The 23,349-nt window shown below is 42.0% G+C and overlaps 1 protein-coding gene across 1 annotated transcript; it reads right to left on the bottom strand.

Annotated features, from left to right (window-relative positions):
• Positions 1-563: 563 nt before the first annotated feature.
• arhgap44a (Rho GTPase activating protein 44a) lies at positions 564-23,189 on the bottom strand. Its single transcript, XM_085351887.1, has 22 exons — positions 23,137-23,189; positions 13,275-13,314; positions 12,480-12,599; positions 12,324-12,400; positions 12,058-12,169; positions 11,848-11,924; positions 11,626-11,740; positions 11,375-11,443; positions 10,687-10,768; positions 10,303-10,430; positions 10,050-10,161; positions 9,542-9,623; positions 9,288-9,368; positions 8,688-8,801; positions 8,502-8,593; positions 7,485-7,668; positions 6,623-6,640; positions 6,326-6,514; positions 4,674-5,186; positions 2,951-3,096; positions 2,440-2,841; positions 564-715 (listed from the first exon to the last, which is right to left on the bottom strand). The coding sequence occupies exons 1-22, from the start codon at positions 23,187-23,189 to the stop codon at positions 564-566; spliced, it is 2,958 nt and encodes a 985-aa protein (XP_085208013.1).
• Positions 23,190-23,349: the final 160 nt, after the last annotated feature.

Here is a 23,349-nt window from a genome sequence, read left to right as displayed (position 1 = left end):
GCACAAAGCTTGAATACCCTGTGAGCAATAAAATCAGACTACGCTCTCGCTCCGTGTTTCCGTTTCACCCTGAGGATGGGCTTTGCTCCAAACCATGTCAGGCTCTGAGTTTCCCTAACCAAATATTGTACAACTTGCAAATATCATATTGCAATTTGATTGCATGTTCTAATAAGGCAAAAAGAAACTTGAAAACACAGAAATACAGACCACTGCATTAAACGACAAAGCAAAGCTATAAAAAGAAATTAGAAAAAAAAAATCTTTTTAATGCAATACTCATCTAAATTCCAGTCTTTCCTCCTAAAGGCAACTGTTCCTCCACTATGGCATTTTGGTGTGTTTTTTTTTTCTTTTTTCTTTTGGTAGTTGTAGTCACACTAATTTACTAGCAAGCAGTTGGAAAAGTTCAGTTTGTTTGCAGCCTGTAGCAGATGTGAGGGAGGGTTCATTTTCTGGTTGGCAATGGTGCGGCCAGTGTTTTTCCATCGGGCCTTGGCGGAGACAGTTAAAGAGTATGTACAGCCATAGGGGTTCTGGAAATGATGCCTATGGGTGATAGGTCATAGAGTGGTGCTCTGGGGCTCCTCCTCAGGCACACCATCCCCCTCTGGATCTGTCACTGCCATGGACCTCCTGCAGGGGGCACCGCTGAACTCATCGATGAGGCTGTCCAGATTGACATTGATGGAAGGGATTTCATAATTGAAGATATCTAATGGTGAGGATGGGAAAGGTGAGTATGGTGAGCAGAATAGTGTGGATGGTGATAATGAGCACCGGGAAAAGGAAGAGGAGGAGGAGAGGGCAATATGACAATGAAAATGGAGTGTAAAAATGAAAGAGAGCAGAAATAATATTAATTGTTTTGAGTCTGAACTCATGGTAAGTGGCATATGATCGAAGGAATCAGTAGATTACGTGTGCTTCACATTTTACAGTGTGGTGCTGATTATGTCAATAAACTTGGTAGAGGCTAGTGTAGCGAGTCGCTGCCTTTTGTGTCTTTTGAGACAGGAAGAACAGATATTCTGTCAGATAAAATACAATAACAAGTCAAAATGACTGCACAGTGACAAATTACATGTTTACAACAGTGGACAGATAAACATCAAGGAGGCAACAGGATGTGTGTGGAACTCTCTGGAAAGAAAATGGCACCAAGACACCAAGTGGGCTTAAAGTAAGAATGGAGATCTCTAGAGGACTGAAATTAGTATTTGCTGTGAATATAGATACTCTTACGTGCTGCTCCATTTAATGGAAGCGGCAGATCCAAACAGAGACGGATGGCTACTCCTGTGTCGGAATGAGATGGAGTGTGGCAGTGTAGTAAGAGGAAGCAGAGGTTATAAAAAGCGATGAACCTGCCAAAGGAGGAGTGGGGGTTACCTGTGACCCCCCTGATACGAGTGGCAGGGGCGTTGGAGATGTCTGCCAGCATAGGGCTGGGAATGGGGAACAAAAGGAAAGGGGCTTTAAGATGAAACCGTTGTAAGCAATGGCATCTGCAATGTGAGCGCAGTGTGATGCACTCTGGGAAGTCCTTAAGCCGTGCATTATTGGTTGAAGACAGTGCAAGGAAAGTACAGCCAACCTGCTAAAAAAGGACGGGGATTATGATTGGGCATTACAGGGTAGGTATGTTTGAGGCAGGCTGCAGGAGACCCCAGAGGCATCCACGGTACGAGGCCAGGCAGTGAGATGGAGTATATGGGGCGGGGGCGGTCTGGCTTACCCTAAAAGTCCCCCTCACACTTAGCCCACACTGAATCCCTGGCCTCACACAGCTGCAAAGTACACAATAGTAGCAGGGGGAACAAGAGAATGATAAATATAACAAAGTGACAAAATCACTGGTGTATATATATTGACAGAGCACCTCAGTTTGAGAACATCATATTGTAGCTTTATCGTTGGGTTTGTCTGGCTAGGTTTCCACTCCTGCTACCCAGTAAGAGATGCTAGACTGGTGTGAACTGTGTAAGCCTCTGACCTACCTCTGCCAAGTGGGGGTCTGGGTAACACAGATAAACAGAGAGCACATGATGAATCTAATGGCAACTTTCATACAAGCAGGACGAGCTATGCTTCTCTGATGTTTCCACACATTACCCAGAAACATCATCACATAACACAAGCAATGAATACATTGTTCAAGAGATTTCCTTACTACAGTAGCACAAGAAATGCTAATATTTACATTTTCTTATCATTCTCAGGCATCTGTGTCTAAAAGGCAACTTGTATTCATTCGGACATTTGTTTGGGAGCAGTCAGTAAAGGGGACAGGTTTGTCTACAGTGACAGGTTCTACAGAGTCCTACACTCGTCCACCGTCTCCATTGGACAGAGCCACAGCGAGTCTGAGAGAGGGCCGCTGCAGCCCCACCTGTGGGGGTGGCGGTGGGGGTGTTGTTGCCAAGGGTTGATGTTTACCTGTAGACATGCTCTCCCCAGGAGACAGTCCATCCAGGAGGCCCTGCTCCATGGGCTGAGGGACTGGGGCCACAGGTGGGCCAGTTAGCCCCGGAGGGGCTATGGGTGGCTGAGGAGGGGGCAGGCTGGGTCTCTGCCTGGGCTTAGGGGCAGGCCGCGACTTGGTGAGTGTCCCCGTCAGGGAAGGCGGGGACGAAAGAGAGTGGGGTGTACCCAGTGGGGTCTGCCCAGGGGAGGACGGTGGTACTTGACCTGGAGGACATGCCAGTCCATAAGGGGAAGGGGTGCTAGGAGGTGTAGGGGACAGGCTGACTGGTGACGGCTGACCTGTGGACTGGTCAGACATCCCTCCAGACTGGCCGTATGGGACCTTAGGAGGCACGGGAGCCAACTTCTTGGAACCTGTTAACACACCATAGTCATATTAAAGTTACCTGTGGAAATACGAATAAGACATGTTTAAAACTTCAATGTCAATGTCAATGAAAGCACATATTACTGAGGCCCTGACCTTTGCGCAGGGTGTGTGGACTGTGCTCTGTGGAGTGGGGAGACTGGCTGCTGCTTTGAGGGCTACTGCTGGGGGGTACTGTTGGACCTGCGACCTGGATGGCTTTGTGTCCAATTACAGGGGAAAGCTCTTTACTCTTCAATGAACTGAAAAGGATGGATATATATTATTATGTGAACATATAAACATATAAACAGTGTTTTGGACTCATCGCAGTCTACATTTACAGTCACTACACCATCATCACCATCATATACATGGCTGCTTCCACTGTTAATAACATTTTTCTAATCTCAAGGAAAGCAGTTCAAAATCTCAACACCTGTTTGTTATTTTTTTAATAGATTTACAAAAAGTTGGTGCACAATATTCTGTATGGATGCAGATGCTTTCAATCCCCCTGCAACAAAAGCTACTTCTGGGTGTTTCCTTATTCACAAGGGGTTGCCACAGCAGGTAGCTCTACATATTTGATTGGGCAGATTTTTACAGCAGATGCCCTTCCTGATGCATCCCTGGAGGATTTCTGTCTCCCTCTTAAAAGGAATCATGGCTCTGTTGCTTGGCAAATGTGTAAACCACTACACTATAGAAAAGAATAAGACAAACACTTCAAAAAATAATTGAGCAATACCAGTATATTGACTATATATGTGCTAAGAAACTCAATTACTGGGATGTGACATTCATTTTCACGAGTGATTAACAAACAGAAAAATTCCACCTGGGCTTGCAGAACGTTTGCCAGATTTAGTAAACAACAGGGTGTGAATACGGATTGAATGTGTCTTTGGACAGTGACAATACACTCAAAATAGATGAGAGACACTTCATGCAACTAGATATGACTGACAAAGTATTAACTGAGTACATAAATGAACCGAAGTCGAGTGACTCTAAATAAACTGCATGAACAACAATAACAAATAATTGCTTAAAAACGGTTTAGAAACTTTGTTTTACATGACCCATTTGAATACCCCCCCACCCCTCCACCATCACCACCACCACAAGTAAGAAAAAAACAGACAAACAAACAAAAAATAACACACTTATAGAAGTGCCATTTAAAGTTGCCATCTAATTAAATGGTATTCGTTTTAGTTGTACATCTTCAGCAGACTTCCGAACCACAGGTCATCAGCTTTCCAAATCACAGGAAAAGTGTTAAAAAAACAAGTTCTGACCACAGACAGAGATTTGGTGTAATGATTCACACCGTCCTGTTTGGTAGTAGCACCAAAGACTTCTGACTCAAGAAACTATCAGAGGCAAAACTGTAAAACTCAGCACTTTGGGTCCAGCTGGAGGTACTGCACTGTTAGGGTTCCCATTTTGCTAATCTCATAAATCCTTAAAATTCTTCAAAAAAAACAAAGAGGTTTTTCATGTACTGTGTGCTGGTTAGTAGAAAAACTGCAGCAGACTTGACAATAAATACATTTCTATTCTAGTTCGAAGCCATTCCTTGTGTATTTATCATCTACTCAATAACAGCAACAAACTGAGCGCTATATAAGCCAGTAACATCCTTGGTTGCTAGGCAACCCAGCTGACAGGCATCCTGAGACAACCTGTGTGTTACAGAATCTCAGCTATGCAATTTGATGGGAGAGGTAATAAAAAAAGAAAAAAAGAAAAAATATGAGCCAGCGAGCTAAAGGAGAAATACAGCTGCCACTCTGTGATGCATCCATAGTGGCCAGGCGTGTGTTGTATTTACCTAGTCAGCCTGGGGGGTCCTCTCTCTCTGGCACAGGGGCAGGCAGCCCACGGCGGGGGCGGGGGCACGGATGAAGGGAGGCTAGGGGGGTTGCCAAGGCTCTGGTCATGACGGGTTAGTACCAAGGGGGTTTTGACGTAGAGGGGCAAAGCATTAGTGTCTTGTGGGGGGGCATGCGACATGTCACCAGGCGGGCTGTGTTTGGGGAAGTGAAGACAGCTAGGTTTGGGGTTCGAATTGATGTCAAGTGACGAGGAGGAGGAGGAAGAAGAGGAGGAAGGGGGAGGAACAGGGGGAGTGAAGCCAGACCAGCGCATTGGGGGTGGGGGTGAGCCAGGCGGCTGGGACTCTGGACCTGGTGCCACAGGGCGAGCGCAGGGCGGGGGTTTGGGATAGAAGTGGTGGGGGGCAGTGTGGCACATAGAAGTGGGGTAAGGGGGGGGTGGACGGTCCTCCCCTGGGGGCGGGTGGGCATGAGAGGTGTCCGGCCGATTGAGCGACACGTTGTCTGAGCTGTAGATATTAAGAGAATAGACAGCACAAAAGAAACAGCTCTATTGACTGAACAGGGAAACGCACTGGAGCGATATAGGATAAGCTGTTTGGATGATTAAGGTGTGTTAGTGTGTTAGTCAGTTCGAAGCCGAAACCAGTTGGCAAAAAAAAAGTGCTGCATCTTGCGGTGGGCAGTGGGTACACAGTCAGCTTATTGCAAATACAAAGACAAGCACAAAGAAATAGCAAAGAAAATTAAGTTTCATTGTGAAAGAAAAAATGATACAGTGTGTAGGACTCCCTCTGTGATCACCTTGTGTCTGCACACTGCATAGAGCTGTGAGGATCCTTCTCTGGAACCAAAGTGCTGGTCTGCAGCTTTCAGTAATACCAAGTTGAGTTGATGACTGAAACTCTCCTCACTGCTGGATATGGAAGCCCTACCCGCCTTAATCCTATATGACTTGTTTGTATCGCAGGTCCTGCAGTCAGCCCAGGGCAGTGTGAAACAGACACAAAACCCTTTCAAAGGCTGAAAGAGCCACAGGAAATGGGGGTGGGGGGGAGAAAGACAGCCAAGCCAGAAGCCATAATATTTCTTGTCTGCCACATAGGCAGAGCCAGTGACCATGAGGTGATTACTCATGTGTTTAATTGTGATAATGATACCAAAGAAATTGTGAAATCAGTCTGCGTGTCAACAGAAAAATAACTAATTCACGACCAAAGCTGAGAAAGCCAAGCCACAACAATGGGATATTGGATAGATTAGCATGCACGCAACAACTAGCAGGTTGAAGCTTTGCGTCACGTAGATAAACAAAACTTGTTTATACAGTATTAGGACTAAAATCCTTCAGATTTGAAAAGAAATGGGCTTTTTTTTGGCAAATTTTACCCACAGTGACCTGACAAATGGACACAAGGACAACTCTAAGAATGTGTGATGTCTGAAAACAAATTCAGAACAGAATGCGACATGAACATGTTGAGGGAGATACTCCAAAAAAAAAGATGGAAGCATTGCATATGAATGGAAGCATGGTTAACACGGCCAAGAACCAGTGCAAGATGATGGTAATGATGGTGATGACAATAAAAACGAACACGGGTGGATGCATGGAGAAGCGAGGGCCAGGGTCTCCACGGTGACTTACCAAACCCTTTCTCCAAGTGGAGGTGTGGCAGACGGAGAGATGGCAAGCTCTCCGGGCTGCTCGGGGATGAGTGTGTCTGCAGGGGAGCCGGGGCCTTGCATGCCTGGAGGAGTGGAGGAAGCCTTACGCGCCAGGGTGGATGAACCCTTACGAGACACCCAGGAGGTATCCATAACCCTGACGCCCATACTGGAGACAAAAACATGTACAGACTCATGTGTGACATCAGCAAAACTCATGTGAGGCAAGTGGGGATAGTAAGGAAAGAAGTCGTGGGAAGAAGGAATGATACAATACCTTTGTATCTTCCTAATGCTGCGTTAGTAAGGGAGAAGAGAGGCAAAAGTGACATGAGGTCATAAGTAATGCAGACAAGGGTCACAAAATGTTTAATATTTGATATGAAGCAATGATTATGGCAGGGAGATGAGTAGAGGGAACAGTAAAGGGATTCAGAGAGAAAGTCAGGTCATATAACCAGTATGTGCTAATCTGCTGAATGCCATTTAGAGGGTTATTTCTTCCAATTAAACCTTTATAGTCTAAGAAAAGCTCAGGCTTCTCCCCCACATTGAATAGTTGCTTAAACAAATTTAGATTGATGCCTTTAGTGTTACATCCTTTGTGTTCACTTGATTGGGGTGTTTTGTTCAAGGTGTTGGTTCTAATTTCTCCAGTGATATTCCACCGTCTCAGTGAATGAGTCATGCCAGGTGACGTGCAATCCAGACTGTGAACGAGGAGTTGGGTGTGGGAGGATGGGATTGGAGAAATATTTCCTCTTGAAGAAAAAAACCTAGCAGCTCTCCATCAGAAACCTGTTGCCATAGAGACCATGCCATTCAAACTTATTCAGCCCTACGTATTTAAATGAGGGCAGTTTTCAGGCTTCTCTTGATGAATCCTGATAATTAAAGGTACACCTGTATATATTACGGTGAGATAAGATATTTAACAAGAAACTGATTTCTGTGCTGCTTATGAAGGCTTCTGACTCATCCGAATGAAAACTTTAGATCGGAGGATCTTAATGTGCAAACGCTGCTCTCCTCAAATATAAGAATTCAGTATCTGTTGCCTGAGAAGAGGCGTGGGTGGAAAGAGAGAGACTGAAGGAGAGTGAGAGGTGGGTAGCAGAAGTGAGCACTTGGCATCATACCCATCTTTCTTGTAAAACTCCAGCATCATGTTGTCAGTGGCGACACTCAGTGGGCGTCGGCTCTGATCGTGCTGCTGCTTGCGATCGGATTGGTCCATGTCTGGTGAGGGCATAGAGCTGTAGTTGGAGTTGTGGTTGGTGTGGATCGGGCTTCCATAGCTGCCTGTCAAGTTGAACTCAATCTCTGAGGCAGAAGCAGACACACCATCAGCATGTAGTCTATTATACTTACAGTAATGTTTAGAATTGTGTGCGTTTTGAGTGCACACAATTACTCCAAAAAAACCCACAGTTAGTATGAAGAACTGAAATAACTATAATAAAATTAAGATTAAGCTATGCAACAAATACAGTACTAAAATGACATTTTAATGCTTTTTTAGCATATGAAAGTCTACAGAGAACATCCAATCAATAACAGTTAATCTTCAATTTAAGTCACATGCTGCAACATCAGCATTGCACTGTGCTGTGAATCAATGTATAATAGTAGTTGATACACCAACCAGGTGCTGCTGTTCAAATCCACAAAAATGAAAAAAAAAAAAAGATGTATACATTTAAATATCACCAGAGTGAGTTTCTTGCAGTCCCTTCAACATACAGAAATATGAAACATCAGTGGTTCTTTTATTTCTGAAGCGTGACAAAAAACAGGCATTACCTTTGTTAAGGGTCCATAGTGTCTTGTCCATTGTTAAGTATGTTTATGTATGTTTTTTATTGGGTTAGTCAGTTTGCTGTATTGCTGTATGGTGTTTGTTTGTATCATTATTGTCTTGTATTATCAGGCTGGGGAGAATAGCCATGCAACCATATGATTTTTGAGATGTTTGCATGATTATGACATGCAAAACTATGTCCATTTGAATAAAGCTAAACACTTTTTTGTTCTGGGCAATGTTTTTATCATCTCAAATCCCCTAATTGTTACTTACAATGATATAATTTAAACAAGAAAACAGATAAGATGCCCAGCGCAGTTACAATTTTACATACATAGTGTGTAATCCCCACCTCCAGGGAAGAACCAGTCAGCATGCTGAATGATTGGCTCGATGATGCCAACAATCTGTAGGGACACGGTCGTCATCATCTCTGTCATGTTCCTGGATAGAGCAGACAAGTGAGCTATAGCAGAGTCACTCAATCGTTGGTTTAAATCCAAAGAATAAAATTATTAGTTGCTTTAAGAATACATACGGTTCATTGTGTGTCCAGAGCAAGTTTGGTCCAAGGACAATAGCCATGTTACCAGGAGTCATCTTGTTAGCATCCTGATACTCACTCAGCTTGGCTAAGAATTTGATCAAATATCTGTAGGATTGGATAAAATTAACTGTGCATTTTAAAAGTATAACCCACTGTTTTTGGTTAGATGTGACATGTCTGCTTGTACCATTTACTGATTATAAAGTTAAAAAAAAATAATAGCAGCAATATTAGACGTGCCACCTGCAGGCAGTAAATAAGACTGTAAAACAGCATGAGTTATTGCCTGCAGGAGGTACAACTACGAGTACTGCAAAGACATTACAGTAATTTTCTTGTCAGTGATTCTTGTACTTCTAAAGTTGCTGATCCTGCTGTTAATATTATTTCCTGTAGGTGGCACAAGTTGAGTAGATATTTGTAGGATTGAAAGGATTTCACCCGGATTTTCACTTGGATGTGGTCCAGTTTTGTTTCTACATACTTTCCCGGTTTTTGATCTCCTAATGTTTTGTTTATGATAGTAAGGCTACACTGAAACATGTGCAATCCTGCAAATCAATGGGCAGAAAATCAGGGAAAGAAACTGACCTGAAATTGTTTAAGTTGTCTGTGGGGAGTTTTTCACATGTTGCCATCAACGCCTGTAGTCTCTTGTCAATGTCTTGAATGCTGAGGAAATATAAAGTTATTACGGTTTACTGTTGCTCTACTTCTTTATAAATGTCATCATTTTTCTTTTTGACAGTTAGGGGCCCTGTACTAACACGCTGAACTGGTTTCTATTTTTAATCACTGCCAATGGCACAATTTGAGAAAATACTCTTAAGAGTACAGCAACTCACTTGGAGGCTTGAATCCATTCATCATAAAGTTCAGTGGTCATCAGTGGATCTGGGAGCTCACGAAGGTATGATTTCAGGGCCCCTGTGGGATTAAAAAAACAAGGACAGCGTAAAAACTGGTCAGCTCTTTGAAAGAAGTGGAGGGTTGTTTTCTCTCTACTGGCGAGCCCATGCTCCATATCTCTACTCCCCTCTAGCAGGCCCTCATAGCTAGTGCATCTGCCAAAGTCAGACAGCTCAACACAGATTTCATGCTAATCTGTGAAATGAACAGCAATATCTGAAGAGAAAGCTCTTGGGAAGAAGACATTTTCCAAAGAACCACATTTGCAAAGTGCATTATGTCCAAAAAAAGACTGCAAACACTTCAGCTTTTTACAAATGAACTTTTGATCATGGAGTGAAAATAATTGGCTGTTTACAATTTAGCCTCTAACAATTACAGAGAGTTGGGATTGTTGTTATGGAAATGTGCTTTGAACAATGCATTTATGTGGGCGTAGATCACCTGCGATGGCGTGTGGATCGGAGGAGTACTCCTGCACATCAAGAACTCCACAGTCCAGGGACGCTTTCAGCTTCTTCAGCTTGGAGGCTGATGGAGCCACTCTAAAGAGGCCCTACAGCCCCCACACAGGAAACACGTGATGTGTAATTATCATATCTAACACATCTGAGCAGGAACACAACGCAGATTTTGAATATTTCCATTAAATGTTAATTATGGACAAGTGATTCATGTATATGAGCGTTTCTTCTACCTCCTCTTGCATGCCGCACTCTAGCAACATGGTGACACAGGCTTCGATGGGGAAGGCAATCTCTCTCCCACTTATAGTCAGGTGTTCCTCCAGGGACTTGCCATACGACGGCTTCTCCACCCACGCCTCTGCAATACCAAACAGTGCCCAGAATCACACGTGGATAAAAACAACCCTATGCATCATGTCTTTTGTCTAGCAATTGTAAATTAACCATTAATTAAATATCAAGGTGCATAACTGTTCCTTAATTATGTTGTTATGTAACATGCCAGGCCTATTAGTGTATTCTTTACTGATCATCTTGGTATTCCTTCGGGTACAGAAATGGAGCAGATCTCAACACAAACACACACATAGCTCTTGACACAATGCATGACTCACCTTGGTGAGCTTTAATCTGGGGTAGGACACTATGAAGAATCTCTAATGACTTCCTGTGATATTCTGCCTGCGTTTCTATCAGCTACAGAGGAGAGCAGGGGGAAATAAAATATAAGATAATGCACCAAACAATTATGATTTTAAAGTCATCTTCAGTGTTTACTACAGCTCTTGCTTAAACGCAAAAAAAATCTGATTCTTATCAGCCGCAACGTTAAAATGTCCGGCAGGTTAAGACAGCAACACTCATCGTCTTATTCATTCATTCACTGACACGTAGTACTCATCGCTGCGCACCAACCACACCCACCAATTCAGGCAATGACATGCCCTGAAGGCAGTGGCTTCAACCAGTAGGGCAATGCTCACCGCCAAATAACAAACCCGCTCGGACATGGTTTTAATCGACACAACAAAGACACCAAGGCGTTGACCTAACCGAGCCTCTTAGAATCCTAATCTGGATATGCCAGAGAAGGCCTGATCACAAAGGAGCCAAAATATCAAGTTTTAATGCCACATGTCCTGTCCATACCCCAACAGGTTAGAAGTGACAACATGAGTGGGACCTACATGATATGAAGCAGTTGTGTAGCTCCCATATTTAATGTTGTTGGTGTAAATGAACTCTTACACCAAAAGACAAAAAACAAAACAATTTGCCAATTTGATGACATATTTGACTTACCGTCTGGAAGTAGTTTGCATAGTCTATTTCTTTGGCCATGAAATTGTACATATCTGCTGACAACTGATCCTGAAAAAGAAAAATCGTCTTAAGGAAATAATCTCACTAACATCATAGATAGAACTTTAATATCATTCCATGACTGTGGCCCATTTGTGTCTGATTCATGTGCAAGTGTTATAAATCAAAGAGGAGGGCAAAAGTAGCTGGATGAAGGCATGATATACACGTAGCTCTGATCGTTGACTCACTCTGCAAATTTCCATCCGATTGGCTGTCTCCTCCATCTCCTCTCTTAGGGACTCAGACTTGGCACCGGGCTGCAGAGTGCTGGGGTGACTGGATGACTTGGATGACTGTTGATATCTGTGGGTAAATGAAGCAGTCGCCCCTGCTTTAGACATTCCAAGTTTTTATTTTAGCAATACACTAACCACAGCAGGTTTTAGCCTCACTGTTTGAACACTGTTCACCTTGTTCGTGCTGAGTCCATGTCCAGGACAAGTTTAGCTAAGTGCTTCCTCTGTTTCTGGATATTAGGAATGTCCACCTGAAAAAAAAATCCAAGGAGTTAATATGAAAACAGTCAACTCATTATACTTTGTTTCTGCTAATAGCAATGGAAATAAAAACACCAAAATGCAACTTTTAACTGGTACATTAAAATAACACTATCTGCTCACCTCCGCAAGGACATAAAGAGGCTCCACCACATCTCTCTCTATCTGGTACTCAAACTGAATGAGTTCCTGGGCGAGCTTCTCCTCTGTCTCCCCACAGAGCTTCAGCATTTTTCTGTTGGTAAAAGCCAAGCACAAAGTCATAAGCAATCAAATACAATTAAACACAAGGATAATAAGGACAGAGAAGAATTCAGCTGCCAAATCTGTAATTAAAGATGACTCTGTGTGTGTGTGAGTTAAGCACAGGCGTATTAGTAGTCACTAACCCCAGGAGAGAGTCTTCCCCCAACACTGCAGCCCCTTCTTCCATGCATTGTGCCAGGATGGTAAGCGGTAATTTTTTCTGACGGTACATAGAAAAAATGTTACACGCACTTCTGTAAACTTCAACAGTTGCCAGCAGGACTGACGCCCGTACTCACAGAAGGTGACTTTACAGATCTCTTCTCCATATCAGTCCCCTGCTGACCCTGCAGGCAGGCATTCAGTTTTTTGTGAGTGCTGTGTGACACCTGCTTGACCAGATCTAGGCGTTTCTCCACCTGGGAAAGCACACGCAGAGCAGGTGAATGTGCTTACATGCACACATGTATCCTCACAGATGCAACATAACTGTCAGCTCTAACGCAGCATCATGAATCAGCACCTGCTCTCTCTTCACGGTACATACTGACAGTAAACCTGTGATATTTTAAAAAAGGATTGAAAAAAGGCAAGCTTTCTTGCCATTTCTTCAATTAGTCTTCAGGAATAGTTCTCTGGGCTTCTTGAAGGACATTTAGAGCTCTTCTTTGAATTTTGGCTGGTTCTGTTCTGTGTCAAAATAATAAAAGGGCAGCCCTCAGCCCTGACTGATTGGGCATGATGGGAGGAAAACAAAGAAGCAAAAAAAGAAATCCTCTGAAAATGGTCATGTTTGAGGATTTGACTGAAAATAATTGAAAAAGCAGCCAATGTCCAAAGAAAAAATACAAATAAAAAACACTTTGGAAAGCTGGCAGAACTGTGACTCAAGTGCACTTTAAAAAAAGTACAGAATATATAGCAATTAAAGTACATTGTTCCCAATGTACCATGTGGTGATTTTGACGGACATTATTTTTGATGTTTAATAATCATTATCAATTTATTACAGACTACTAATAATTCACTGCTGTTCACAGGTGCACATATATACACATCTGACATCACAGCTCCCATACACATCTACAGCTCACCTGTAGAAGGTCTTCGCTCAACACCTCTGTTTTTTCTGCTCTGTAAAGATAAAAAAACAAACAAACATATATATTAATACGTTTTCTTTCGTATTCTTAAATCCACAGAAACACGATTGCATGTGGCAATTTTATCAGTATGTAGGGAAAGATATGGGAATCAATTCTAGACCAATAAAACATTACTGCAAGATAGCAGAAATTCTTGGAAAATGTTCATTCATCATCTTTCCTATGCAGAGCTTATTAAATTTCATATATTAAACACTGCATTCAAGAAAGAGAAGCAAACTTTCTCACTGGGAAACTAACCCATGGTTTAAAGTATTCGGCTTCTCTCTTCCTTGTATTATTTTATGTTATTTTTTGTTTTCTGATGAAAACAAATGAAAGGAATTATTGCACAATGCGCACAAAGAATTACGAAGCTTTGGTATGCTCTTCATTGGGTAGGCGGCATCTTGGTGCTTCCATATACACACAGAACAGCTGCCACAATCACACAGTTTCTGATTCACACAGGAGAAATAACATCAGACATGCTACCTTTTTAAGTTCTTGATGACATGCCAGTTTAGTTTTGAATAATTTAACACATTTTACAATTCTTGCGTGTCTTTCTCAAAATGCTGTGGGTATAGAAGGCTCATTTACCAATGTGGCAATGCTCCAAAATTTATAGGCCGCATGCACACCTGCCTCTTTGGTGTAAGTGGGTGAGTTTGTGTAAGAATGCAAGTGTCTCTTTAAGTTATCATCTTCAACAATGCATAACAACAGCACATTAAAGCCGCCGATTCAAATGTGTTAATTCCCACTGCATCACATCCTACTAAAAATCCAGCAGATGGGGATTGAGCCAAAGACTGAAGGAAAGGGCTGCAGAGCAGATGAAGCAGATAAAGCTACTCATCCGGAGAAGTGAAAGAGCCATTAGTTCAGAAAAGAGCAAACCACTGGATTTTACAAATACATGGTGTCAGCTCAGTTCAATCAGCTTTCATTTTATGACTTTAGTCAGCAAGGACATTTTCCATATAGCTTAACATGCCGTTTATGATCCTATAAGAAAAGACAGAATAGCCACTTGTCTCCTAAGAACAATTTTATTGTACATTTTCTTTTTTGTGGTAAACTATTACAGAATCTGACACCAACCAAACTTTAATGCATGCAATATATAAACAATATATAAGGAATACCTAATGTGGAGGTTAACATATGCTTTCTGCCAAGAAACAGGGATCGGGCAGACCATCTGACCTCCTAAAATGAGGCATTTTCAGATCCCCAGCAGAACACAGTTACTTGGGACTTCCCTTCCTGTACACACAGCCTCTTCCTGTGATTGTGCCCAGACTATGCCCATGCCAACCGCAAATAATGAATCTGAATTTATCTTGGCAAAGCAAATTATATAAAGGACCTTGGTTTGTGCAATAATTGTCACGAGCCAGGGGAAATAATTCAGAAGCATATTACCAAAATGCTGTTTTCATGTATGTTATCAAACAGGCAACATAACAGCTCTCTAAAACTGTTGCTAAAAAGAGGCAAAGTATGAAATGACTAAAAAGTGTCTAATGTTGACACACAGTTGTTTACACATTACCAATAACAGAAAGCTGAACTATTGAGACATTAGCATCTCCAGCCTCAGAGAAAAAAAAAAGTGAGCATGGAGCCATGGGAACTGGGTCAAATCATGTACCAGTGGATCTAATCACAGCCAGCCTCTCGGAAAACTGCTCTACTCAATGAGCTAGGAGGCAAAATACAGGAAATGTGTGTGTGCATGTCTAAGAGAGAGCGACAGAAAGATAGCAAAGCAAGAGATTTCTGGCGTGATTTATAAGGATAACTGCGATCGCAGATTGCAGATTACATGACAAAGGGAGGACAAAAATAACCCAAGCAGCACACTAAAGTTTGGCACCGTTCTGCTGAACACTCCACCAGACAAAAAAACTCTGAAATGCCATGGTTTATGAAACAACCTCCCATGCAAGACTGTATTATGTACTGAAAGTAGGTAGTTGCTCTGCATTGTCACTGCCACTGTCTATTGCAGGCTGATCAGCTGACTGGATTTGTTGTTTAAAAGGAGGCAATAACAATTTAAATCATAGACATCTAGCATCCTCAAGGACCGCAAGCGGTGTGGCTATTATGACCTAGACATCAAACAGATTGGAGCCTATCTTCAAAGGCAGCGCTGTCTTGTTCTATGAGTTTGTTTGTTTTCAGAGAGTGGCATTTCCTCTTAGGAAAGCAGCATCGCACATAATCTTGCTGCGAAGATGCAGAGAAAAAGCAGCATTGTCGAGGCATGAAAACTGGGGGGTACTGAAGTTTCTTGGCCCTACCGAACCTGATGTAAGTCTAGCTTCAGGGACAGCTTAGAGGTGAGGAGAGATGTTCTTCTCAGCAAATATCGTGCAAAGTGAGACCTGGGAGGAAAATAAAGACGTGGGAGAGTTGGCAGCCTCGCAGGTGGTATGCTCATGGAGGGAAAGGGAGACGTTGCCAGGTTTATGCCAACCATCTGCCACTATGCAGGCATTCCTTTACCTGGAACTGGTGATGACTCAATACAAACACGTGCACAGTCATCTAAAAATACGCAGGTTAATGAAGTAATGTTCAAATTGCAGACATTTATTACAGTCTTGCATGCAAAATGTAACACTGGTGAAAAGGACTTCAAATCGGAGCAATGCAAACATGAACGATCCCAGAGAGCGGAGGAAGATAAATGAGTTGACACAATATTTGCGCAAGATGATCAGCTGCCAGAATGACAAACTTTTTCTACATCTGGGAGGAACATTAGCAAAGAGCTGACATGAATAAAAGTCTAGGTAAGGTCTGTTTAGGACATATTTGTAAGGTTTCAGAGATTATAATTCGTTGTATTTCTGTTAAGTTGCAGTTAAAATGTTAGCTTGCATCTATATATTTTTATCTCAAGCTGTGTCAATGTTGGACAGCTGCATCGTTAACCCCCCGGCACTGAGCATGGTTTATGAAAGCATAAATAATCCATGCTGACATAATCAAAATGCGAATAAAGAAGCAGCCGCTGTCTAGAACATATTGCATTGGTAGCGAGCCAATTGCTGGCTGTTGCTGACTTTCAGTTTGTCTGAGATTCAGCAGGACAAAAAGGAAAAAAAAGGTCATTATCTGGTTTGCTCACACTGCTAGCATGGCTAACAAAGGCCCCTACTCTGAGGCCTGGAAGAGCTACACTGGATGCTAGGTCTTGTACTGCTAGGGGAGGGTAGTGGAGCAGAATGGTGGCCCTGGGCCTCAGCGGGGCATTGCACACCCTGGAGCGCTGGCATGAGATCCACAGTCAGTTATATACATACACACAAGCAATGACACACACAAAAACCCACAATGGTGTTTATGCTTGAGATGCTCCGTGAATATTTCTCCACTGATTGCTTTTTGTTTTCTCTAGACCTGCATCGTGCATCTAAAGGCCCAGTTGGTTTCTACCCAAACGATGAGGCGGGGCAGGCGATGGGATACGGGGTTATTAAAACAGAAAAACCCACTTACTGTAGTTGTCCACTAAACTAGGTCACAGTTCTGTCAGGTATGCAACTGTGAGCACATACATGCACACAGGCATGCACATATACACACACACATGCGTCCAGAGAAGGAGTGAATGAAAGAGAGAGTGAGAGCCTGCAGTGTTCAGTAATGTTTCACTGGAAACACAAGCACTGAGTTATCTCTAATAACTTTATTCATGGTGCGCTGAATAATTTCGACAAAAAGGCGCGCAACAATGTGGCTTAACTGTGTTTTTACACTTGTCATCTTCCGAAAGACACACACAGACACACACACACACACACAGCAGCTAAATGACTTCAAATGCAAGCAAACAATAAACTACGACAAAGCAGCAAAGGTCAAAACAATCCTTTACTTAGAAATGAAACCTTTTTTTTGCCACCTTTTTTGTTAAAGCTATAAATTTCTTCACCATTTTGGGAAATGTAACATGTGCGCTGGCAGAGTCAAACGAATGTGATGAAACAGCTAATACTAAATGAGCGTTTCTAGGCAACCAAAGCAAAGGAACGACTATATTTGCTGTGCACAAAAAAAAAGGAGCTGGAGAATGATTAAACAGCAAAGGGGAAAAAGAGGTAAATAAAACAGGAAGTTGTTATTAGTAGATCAGTGCTTCCTGTTCTGAGCCTATTGACATTCTTGAATGGACGGAAGTGAGCATGCTTAAAGGGAGTCACCCGTCTCGTTTTTCTTTTTAACAATGCCAAGCTTGTCCAGTTCATTTATAGCAGTTTAGTACTAAGAATTATATACCAGAGAACTTTATGTACAGTGGTATCATCATAAATTTAGCCTTTAGTGATTCATTCTCTGCATCCCTGTTGGAGATGATATCATGAGCAACAGCCTGGGTCAACCCTAATACTTTGACATGTCACGTCAAAATATTGATGCAGCAATGCTATTCTACTGCTTTCTCTTGCAATCCAGTTATTGAGTCGCTGTTAAACAGTTAAACAGCTTCCCTGACATTTTGACTTGCTATTTTACGGGTTTTTGTGGGGGGAGGCCTCTCAGATAAATGAGGGTAATGCGAATGGAAACTTAAATGAAGAAGAAGATATTCACAAGAGGAAAATGGTGGATGGTGGTGGAAAGCGAATCAGATCTCTAATTAGCTCAACTGACACATTACTGGAATGAACAATAATGACATTACACACACACACACACACACACGCTCACACTGACATTAAAGCGCAGTGAATAAATACACAATCCCTATTTCTTTTTTTTTTTTTTTTTCTTTTTTTTTTTTTTTTACCAATTTAGGGCAAATTACTTCAGTTACACAGATCTCATTATGTATCAGAGAAGATTGTCTTGTGATATATTGCAGAATTTCTGTGACACCATTATTATCATGTGAGTTCTTCTATTTGCCACCCTGCTGTGTACATGATCACTTGTACAGGAGCCAGGTCAATAGGGACAAAACGAAAATAAAACTCCACAGGAGAATCTGGATCTGATGGGATTAATCAATCTCCTTCAAAATGTTGCAAGTTTTGTTGTTTGTTCTTTAAAAAAAAAACAAAAAAAAATAAAAAATCAGTACCGAGTTTTTTAGTTGATCTTTAGTACAGGGGCTCTTTAAGAGGTTAGTCTTTTGAATGAATCAACACGAGTGACATGGAGAGGGAGAAACAGCGCTTCTCTCTGATATTACATCATCTCTCTTTTGATGGCCAAAATGGCCCCTTGACAAAGGCTCTTTATCTCTACCATACCCTGTAGTATGCTGTCTCTGAAAGGCACTGATGGGGATATGGGAGGGTTACACTTATTTAGCAACGGCTCTCGCATGATCTAGCGCACACTTAATGATTCACTTCTGACTGTTGATGGCTTCATAATAATTCATAACACCATAATGTCGTTCCATGTTCAGCTAGAAATGATTACAAAAAAGACAATAACAGCAGTGAATCAGATTGTGAATGCAACTTGCTCCAAGATTTCTATGGTTCCAACCCAGAGAATCAAGGCTAAGAGGAGGAACAGAGAGCTGAGAGGTGGGGGACGCTGCATTTTCATGCAACAAGTTACCTGTCAGCGACCATATGCCCTTTTAGAGCCTGGCACACATTCTCACCAAGAGGTGTGAATGTGTTAATCTTGCACTGAATTTAAAAACAAGCACAGACACCTACTTCTTATTCTAACAGTAATTTGTTTTCAGTGTTAATATGGTCAGCTACATATTAGTGCTCAATGCTGTTTCTGCCCCTTCCTCTCTCTACTTTATACAGTGCAGTGAGAAAGTATTTGCTTCATTGCTTATTTATTTTGTCACACTTAGATGTTTTAGATAATCAAACAAATTTCAATAGTAGAAAAACCCAACATAACTCAAGTAAATACAAAATGCATTGTTTTATATGATGATTTCATTTATTAAGGAAAAAACGACAACAACTTATCCATACCTACCTGATCCTGTGTAAAACAATAATATGAGCCCTAATCATAATAACTTGTTGCACCACTCTTGGCAGCAAGAACTGCAATCACGCGTTTCTAATAACTGGCAATGAGTCTTTCACATCACTGTGGAGGAATGATGGCCCACTCTTCTTTGCAGAATTGTTTTAACTCAGCCACATTGGAGGGATTTTAAGCGTGGACAGCTTGTTTAAGCTTATATCTCAACCTAATATTAGTACTAAACTTCGATTAGGTCACTCAAAAACCTTTCAAATGTGGACTTCCTGGTGTGTTTTAGATTGTCCTGCTACATAAGCCGAGTGTGCTTGAGCTTCAGGGTATGAACTAATGACCAGACATTTAACTTCAGGATATTCTGGTCGACAGCAGAATTCATGGTTCCATCAATTACATCAAGTCGACCATTTCCTAAAGCAGCAAAGCAGCCCCAGAGCATCACACTGTTTGACCACCACCATGTTTGACTGTTGATATGATGTTATTTTTTATGAAATTCTGTGTTAGTGTTACACCAGATATAACGGGACTGAAACCTTCAAAAAATGTGGACATTTTCCACATCCACAATCTGTAAATCGGCCACCTGCGTGCTTAACAATAATTCATTCGCCTACTGCGTCAGAAAAGAGATAGAAACCGAGTAAGAGACAATGCATGAAAGAGAAAGCAGCCCACAAATGACTGCCATTTTCAGATAATTGCATTGTGGATTGGTGAGCTAGAAGGCACAAGTAAGAAGAATGCATCTATCATAGAGGTATTTGCGAACACCACAAAGGTGGCAGAAGCAGAGTGCAAAGATGGAATGTGGGTGTGTTAGGGAATGAGATAGTCCTGGTTTTTTTTTTTGTATCTATATGTAAATGTTACTGTGCAGGAAATCATATTCTTACAGTCTTGAATCATAGAATCTTTTTAACAGTCTGTCCTAGACCTACATAGGACAGTGAGTTGGGAATAGAGAAATAGGTCAAGAGAAATGAAGGGTGGGAGCTGGATGAACCAATATAAGCTTTTGCTTGCTTCCTGTAAGGACACCAAAAAATTAGAATGTCTTTTTTTAGACAAACGCAAACACTAAAGTACAGGAGAGTTTTCACGGAGACTAAAATCTCAATTAAAGGTTAATGTCCAAAAATAATATTTATAATACAGGTCTCTCCTGCTGTACCAAAACACATTTCTGTTAGCACTAAAGTATGCATGGCTGCACACCCTTTTGCTCCACAGAGGTAATTGGTCAAGCTGGTGATCACATGACATGGGTCTCACCCAGGCAAGCTGCAGCAGAAGCAGAAGCAGCAGCAGCAGCCGCCTTGGAGAGCCAGAGGGATGCTGACACAGCACACCTGAACACCAACCCCCAGCTAAAAGAAGACCTTCATTATAGACTTGCCATTACAAATGCCAATACAAGACAAAAAGACGAGCAGATATAGTAAAAAACAGTTATTAAAAAGATATGAGTTATGAGTCTATTCTTAATAAAGAAACCTACAATAAATAAACTAAAGCATAATTTTATTATTAAATCTTGTTTCTAAATGATAAAATGTAACTCTACATATTCTTAGTAACAGGACCTGTCACTGGTATTATCAAATCTAAAGAGAGCACTGAGTTTCAGGGGGACCAAAGGCCATACCCACAGAGAAACCCTGCTCCAGTCTGAGGATGGTTAAAGCTTGAGTCAGCAGAACAGTTAATATGAAGCCTGTTTTCACTGTTTTGGCACTTTATTCTTTCCTATAGGAGCCCTGCATTACTCACAGGACAAAACCAGCGGAATTAAAAGACAGCTCAGGGGTAAAGCTAAATCAAGTCCATTTTACTTAATGCACTATATAATAGTATATCTTCTGCAAGAGCAGTGTGCAAGGAAGAGCAGCAAAATGACATTGGCATGATAAGACTGTTTCTTGTATAAATGCTTGTAAAAGTCCAATAAATCTGCACATTTGTGATATGTACACATTTTTCCCACTGTCCGACACTAACACTCTAAGGCATGTAGGTGCAGAACACCTGGATCCACACATAGTGTATGCATACAGCATACGTGTTTACTTTATTGGTGGTAATATCAAGAAACATTTATGTTACGCGGTTTAATCTAAATAAGAGCTGTTTAAATTTAGCTCTCCAAATGAACCATGCTTCAGCACCTCTATACACCTCTTAAAATCCTTCAAATTATAAGTGGTGGAGAAATACAGACATAGTTACTGAATGGAGACACCTGCTCTTTTCTAGCGAAAGAAACCTCAAAACAAACAAAACATGATCGTCAAACCAGCATGATCGGGTCATTAGTTGCTAGATTTGGTTTTTCCAGATAGATAGTGATCTATCTCCATTGGCATAGCCAGTGTTTGACACTGTTCAAGGTCACCACAGGGTCAGATCCATTACTTCTTGATCCAAAGATCAAATCTCTGACTATGGTTTGAGAGTGGCAGTTCTTGTTATGGACCACTGTTATTATTAAGAGCCCAGCAGGGCTGTCCGGGGAGAGTTATGTTCCTCATTATCACTGTGGTACAAACAGACCAACTTAGACAGCCCCAGAAATGAGCTAATTTTCTACTTACACTAGCACCACTTGGACCATCTGCATTAAATAAGCTGTATATGTGCACGTACACATGCATAAAAGGAAAAGTGCCATATCTTCTGTGGCCATCTGAAGTCCTCCAACCTGCTTGCCCACACACATATCCAGAATCACACCCACACACACAAACACTCTAATGAGTCACTAGAAGAAATGATGATAAAAAAGACTGAGGCTAGAAAAAGCAGTATGACCTATGGGGAAAACAAAAATGATAGCACCAACACAGCCTGCAATGTGTGCCCCTCCGCATAATAATAATAATAATAATGACCCACACCTCCTGGTCCTAATCCCCCACCTCCCCTCCCACCCCCCTGCTGGGCAGAGAACACCTTCTGGCCCAGCGCTGCTTGACAAGCTGCTTTCCCTGAACACAGAGGGTGGGGGAAGACTGATAAGCCCACTGGATCGGTGTAAAATGTCACCGGATTTCAGAACCATTCAGAAGCAGAGCAAGAACATGAAAAGATTGGACGGTGAGGACAGAGGTGGAAATCTGTCTTCAGAAACCCCTAATTTAGTTTTAGCACGTTCAGTGGAATGGAAAACCGTCCATTTAAACTGACACATATCATTCCAGAAGCGCATCAGGGAGGCGTGATCACGACCTTCAGGAATTCACGGAGTGGATAACTCACGCCTAAGAGGTGCTTCCCTCCTCACAGCTGATATCACTGCGTAATAAAAACATTGCGCCTTTTTCTCATTTTCCCCTCACGTCGCAGCCCACACTGCATCCGTCTGCATCACGTTTACCTATCGACAGGTTCGGTGACAGGAGTCTATTTTAATCACGACATAACTTGGCAATGCCATATTTGTCAAACTCCACCGATGATACTCTGTCATAAAAATTGGGTCGTCACTATTTGATGGTCCATGTCGCTGTGATTTTCTATATTTAACATATTTCCGTGGGCAGGTTGGAGCTACTGTGGCAATGCGCCTACACGCTGCCTATGCGGTAGCCTATTCCAGTTGGTATTACGCATAGAACACTTAGGGCGTTTTGAACATGAGGTATACAATATACTTCAGTAAATAAGCAAAAAGCGCAAAAAGGGGAAAAAAGGGGCAAATTAAAGAATGAAAGTCTGTTTGCATTCATCCGATTCGCATCCTTCTGGGGCCATGCAGGGGGGTTCTCCTCTCTTTGACTTGGCCAGTCGCGACAATAGCGCACGGAAACGGTTTCCTTACCTTCCCACCGTTTGGTTGGCGAGCTGTCGCATCCGATTGAATTGCTTCTTCATCTTGTATTTTCTCTGTTAGCACCTACGAGGGGAAATATTCCGCATTACTTCTCACAATACATATCTCCATCCTCCACAGAGGTGCAGCACAAATTCCAATCTCCCATTCCCCCCCTTTCCCTCATCGCAAGCTGCCAGCGCCGAAGAAGTATTCCACGAT

This window comes from Diplotaxodon limnothrissa, linkage group LG4, assembly GCF_057381915.1.
Source record: "Diplotaxodon limnothrissa isolate DT_005_m linkage group LG4, D_limnothrissa_male_GT1.1, whole genome shotgun sequence".
NCBI lineage: Eukaryota > Metazoa > Chordata > Actinopteri > Cichliformes > Cichlidae > Diplotaxodon > Diplotaxodon limnothrissa.
Note: the sequence above shows the minus strand (reverse complement) of the source record. Positions and strands in the feature narration are given on the sequence as shown.

What these genes read in the sequence shown, in the direction of transcription:
- arhgap44a (XM_085351887.1), bottom strand. Translation starts at nt 23,189, where the DNA reads ATGAAGAAGCAATTCAATCGGATGCGACAGCTCGCCAACCAAACGGTG. An exon ending in ATGGACTCAGCACGAACAAG is followed by an intron (nt 11,741 to 11,847) that starts GTGAACAGTGTT and finishes ATTTACCCACAG; the next exon opens with ATATCAACAGTCATCCAAGT. An exon ending in AGTGCGGCATGCAAGAGGAG is followed by an intron (nt 10,162 to 10,302) that starts GTAGAAGAAACG and finishes TGGGGGCTGTAG; the next exon opens with GGCCTCTTTAGAGTGGCTCC.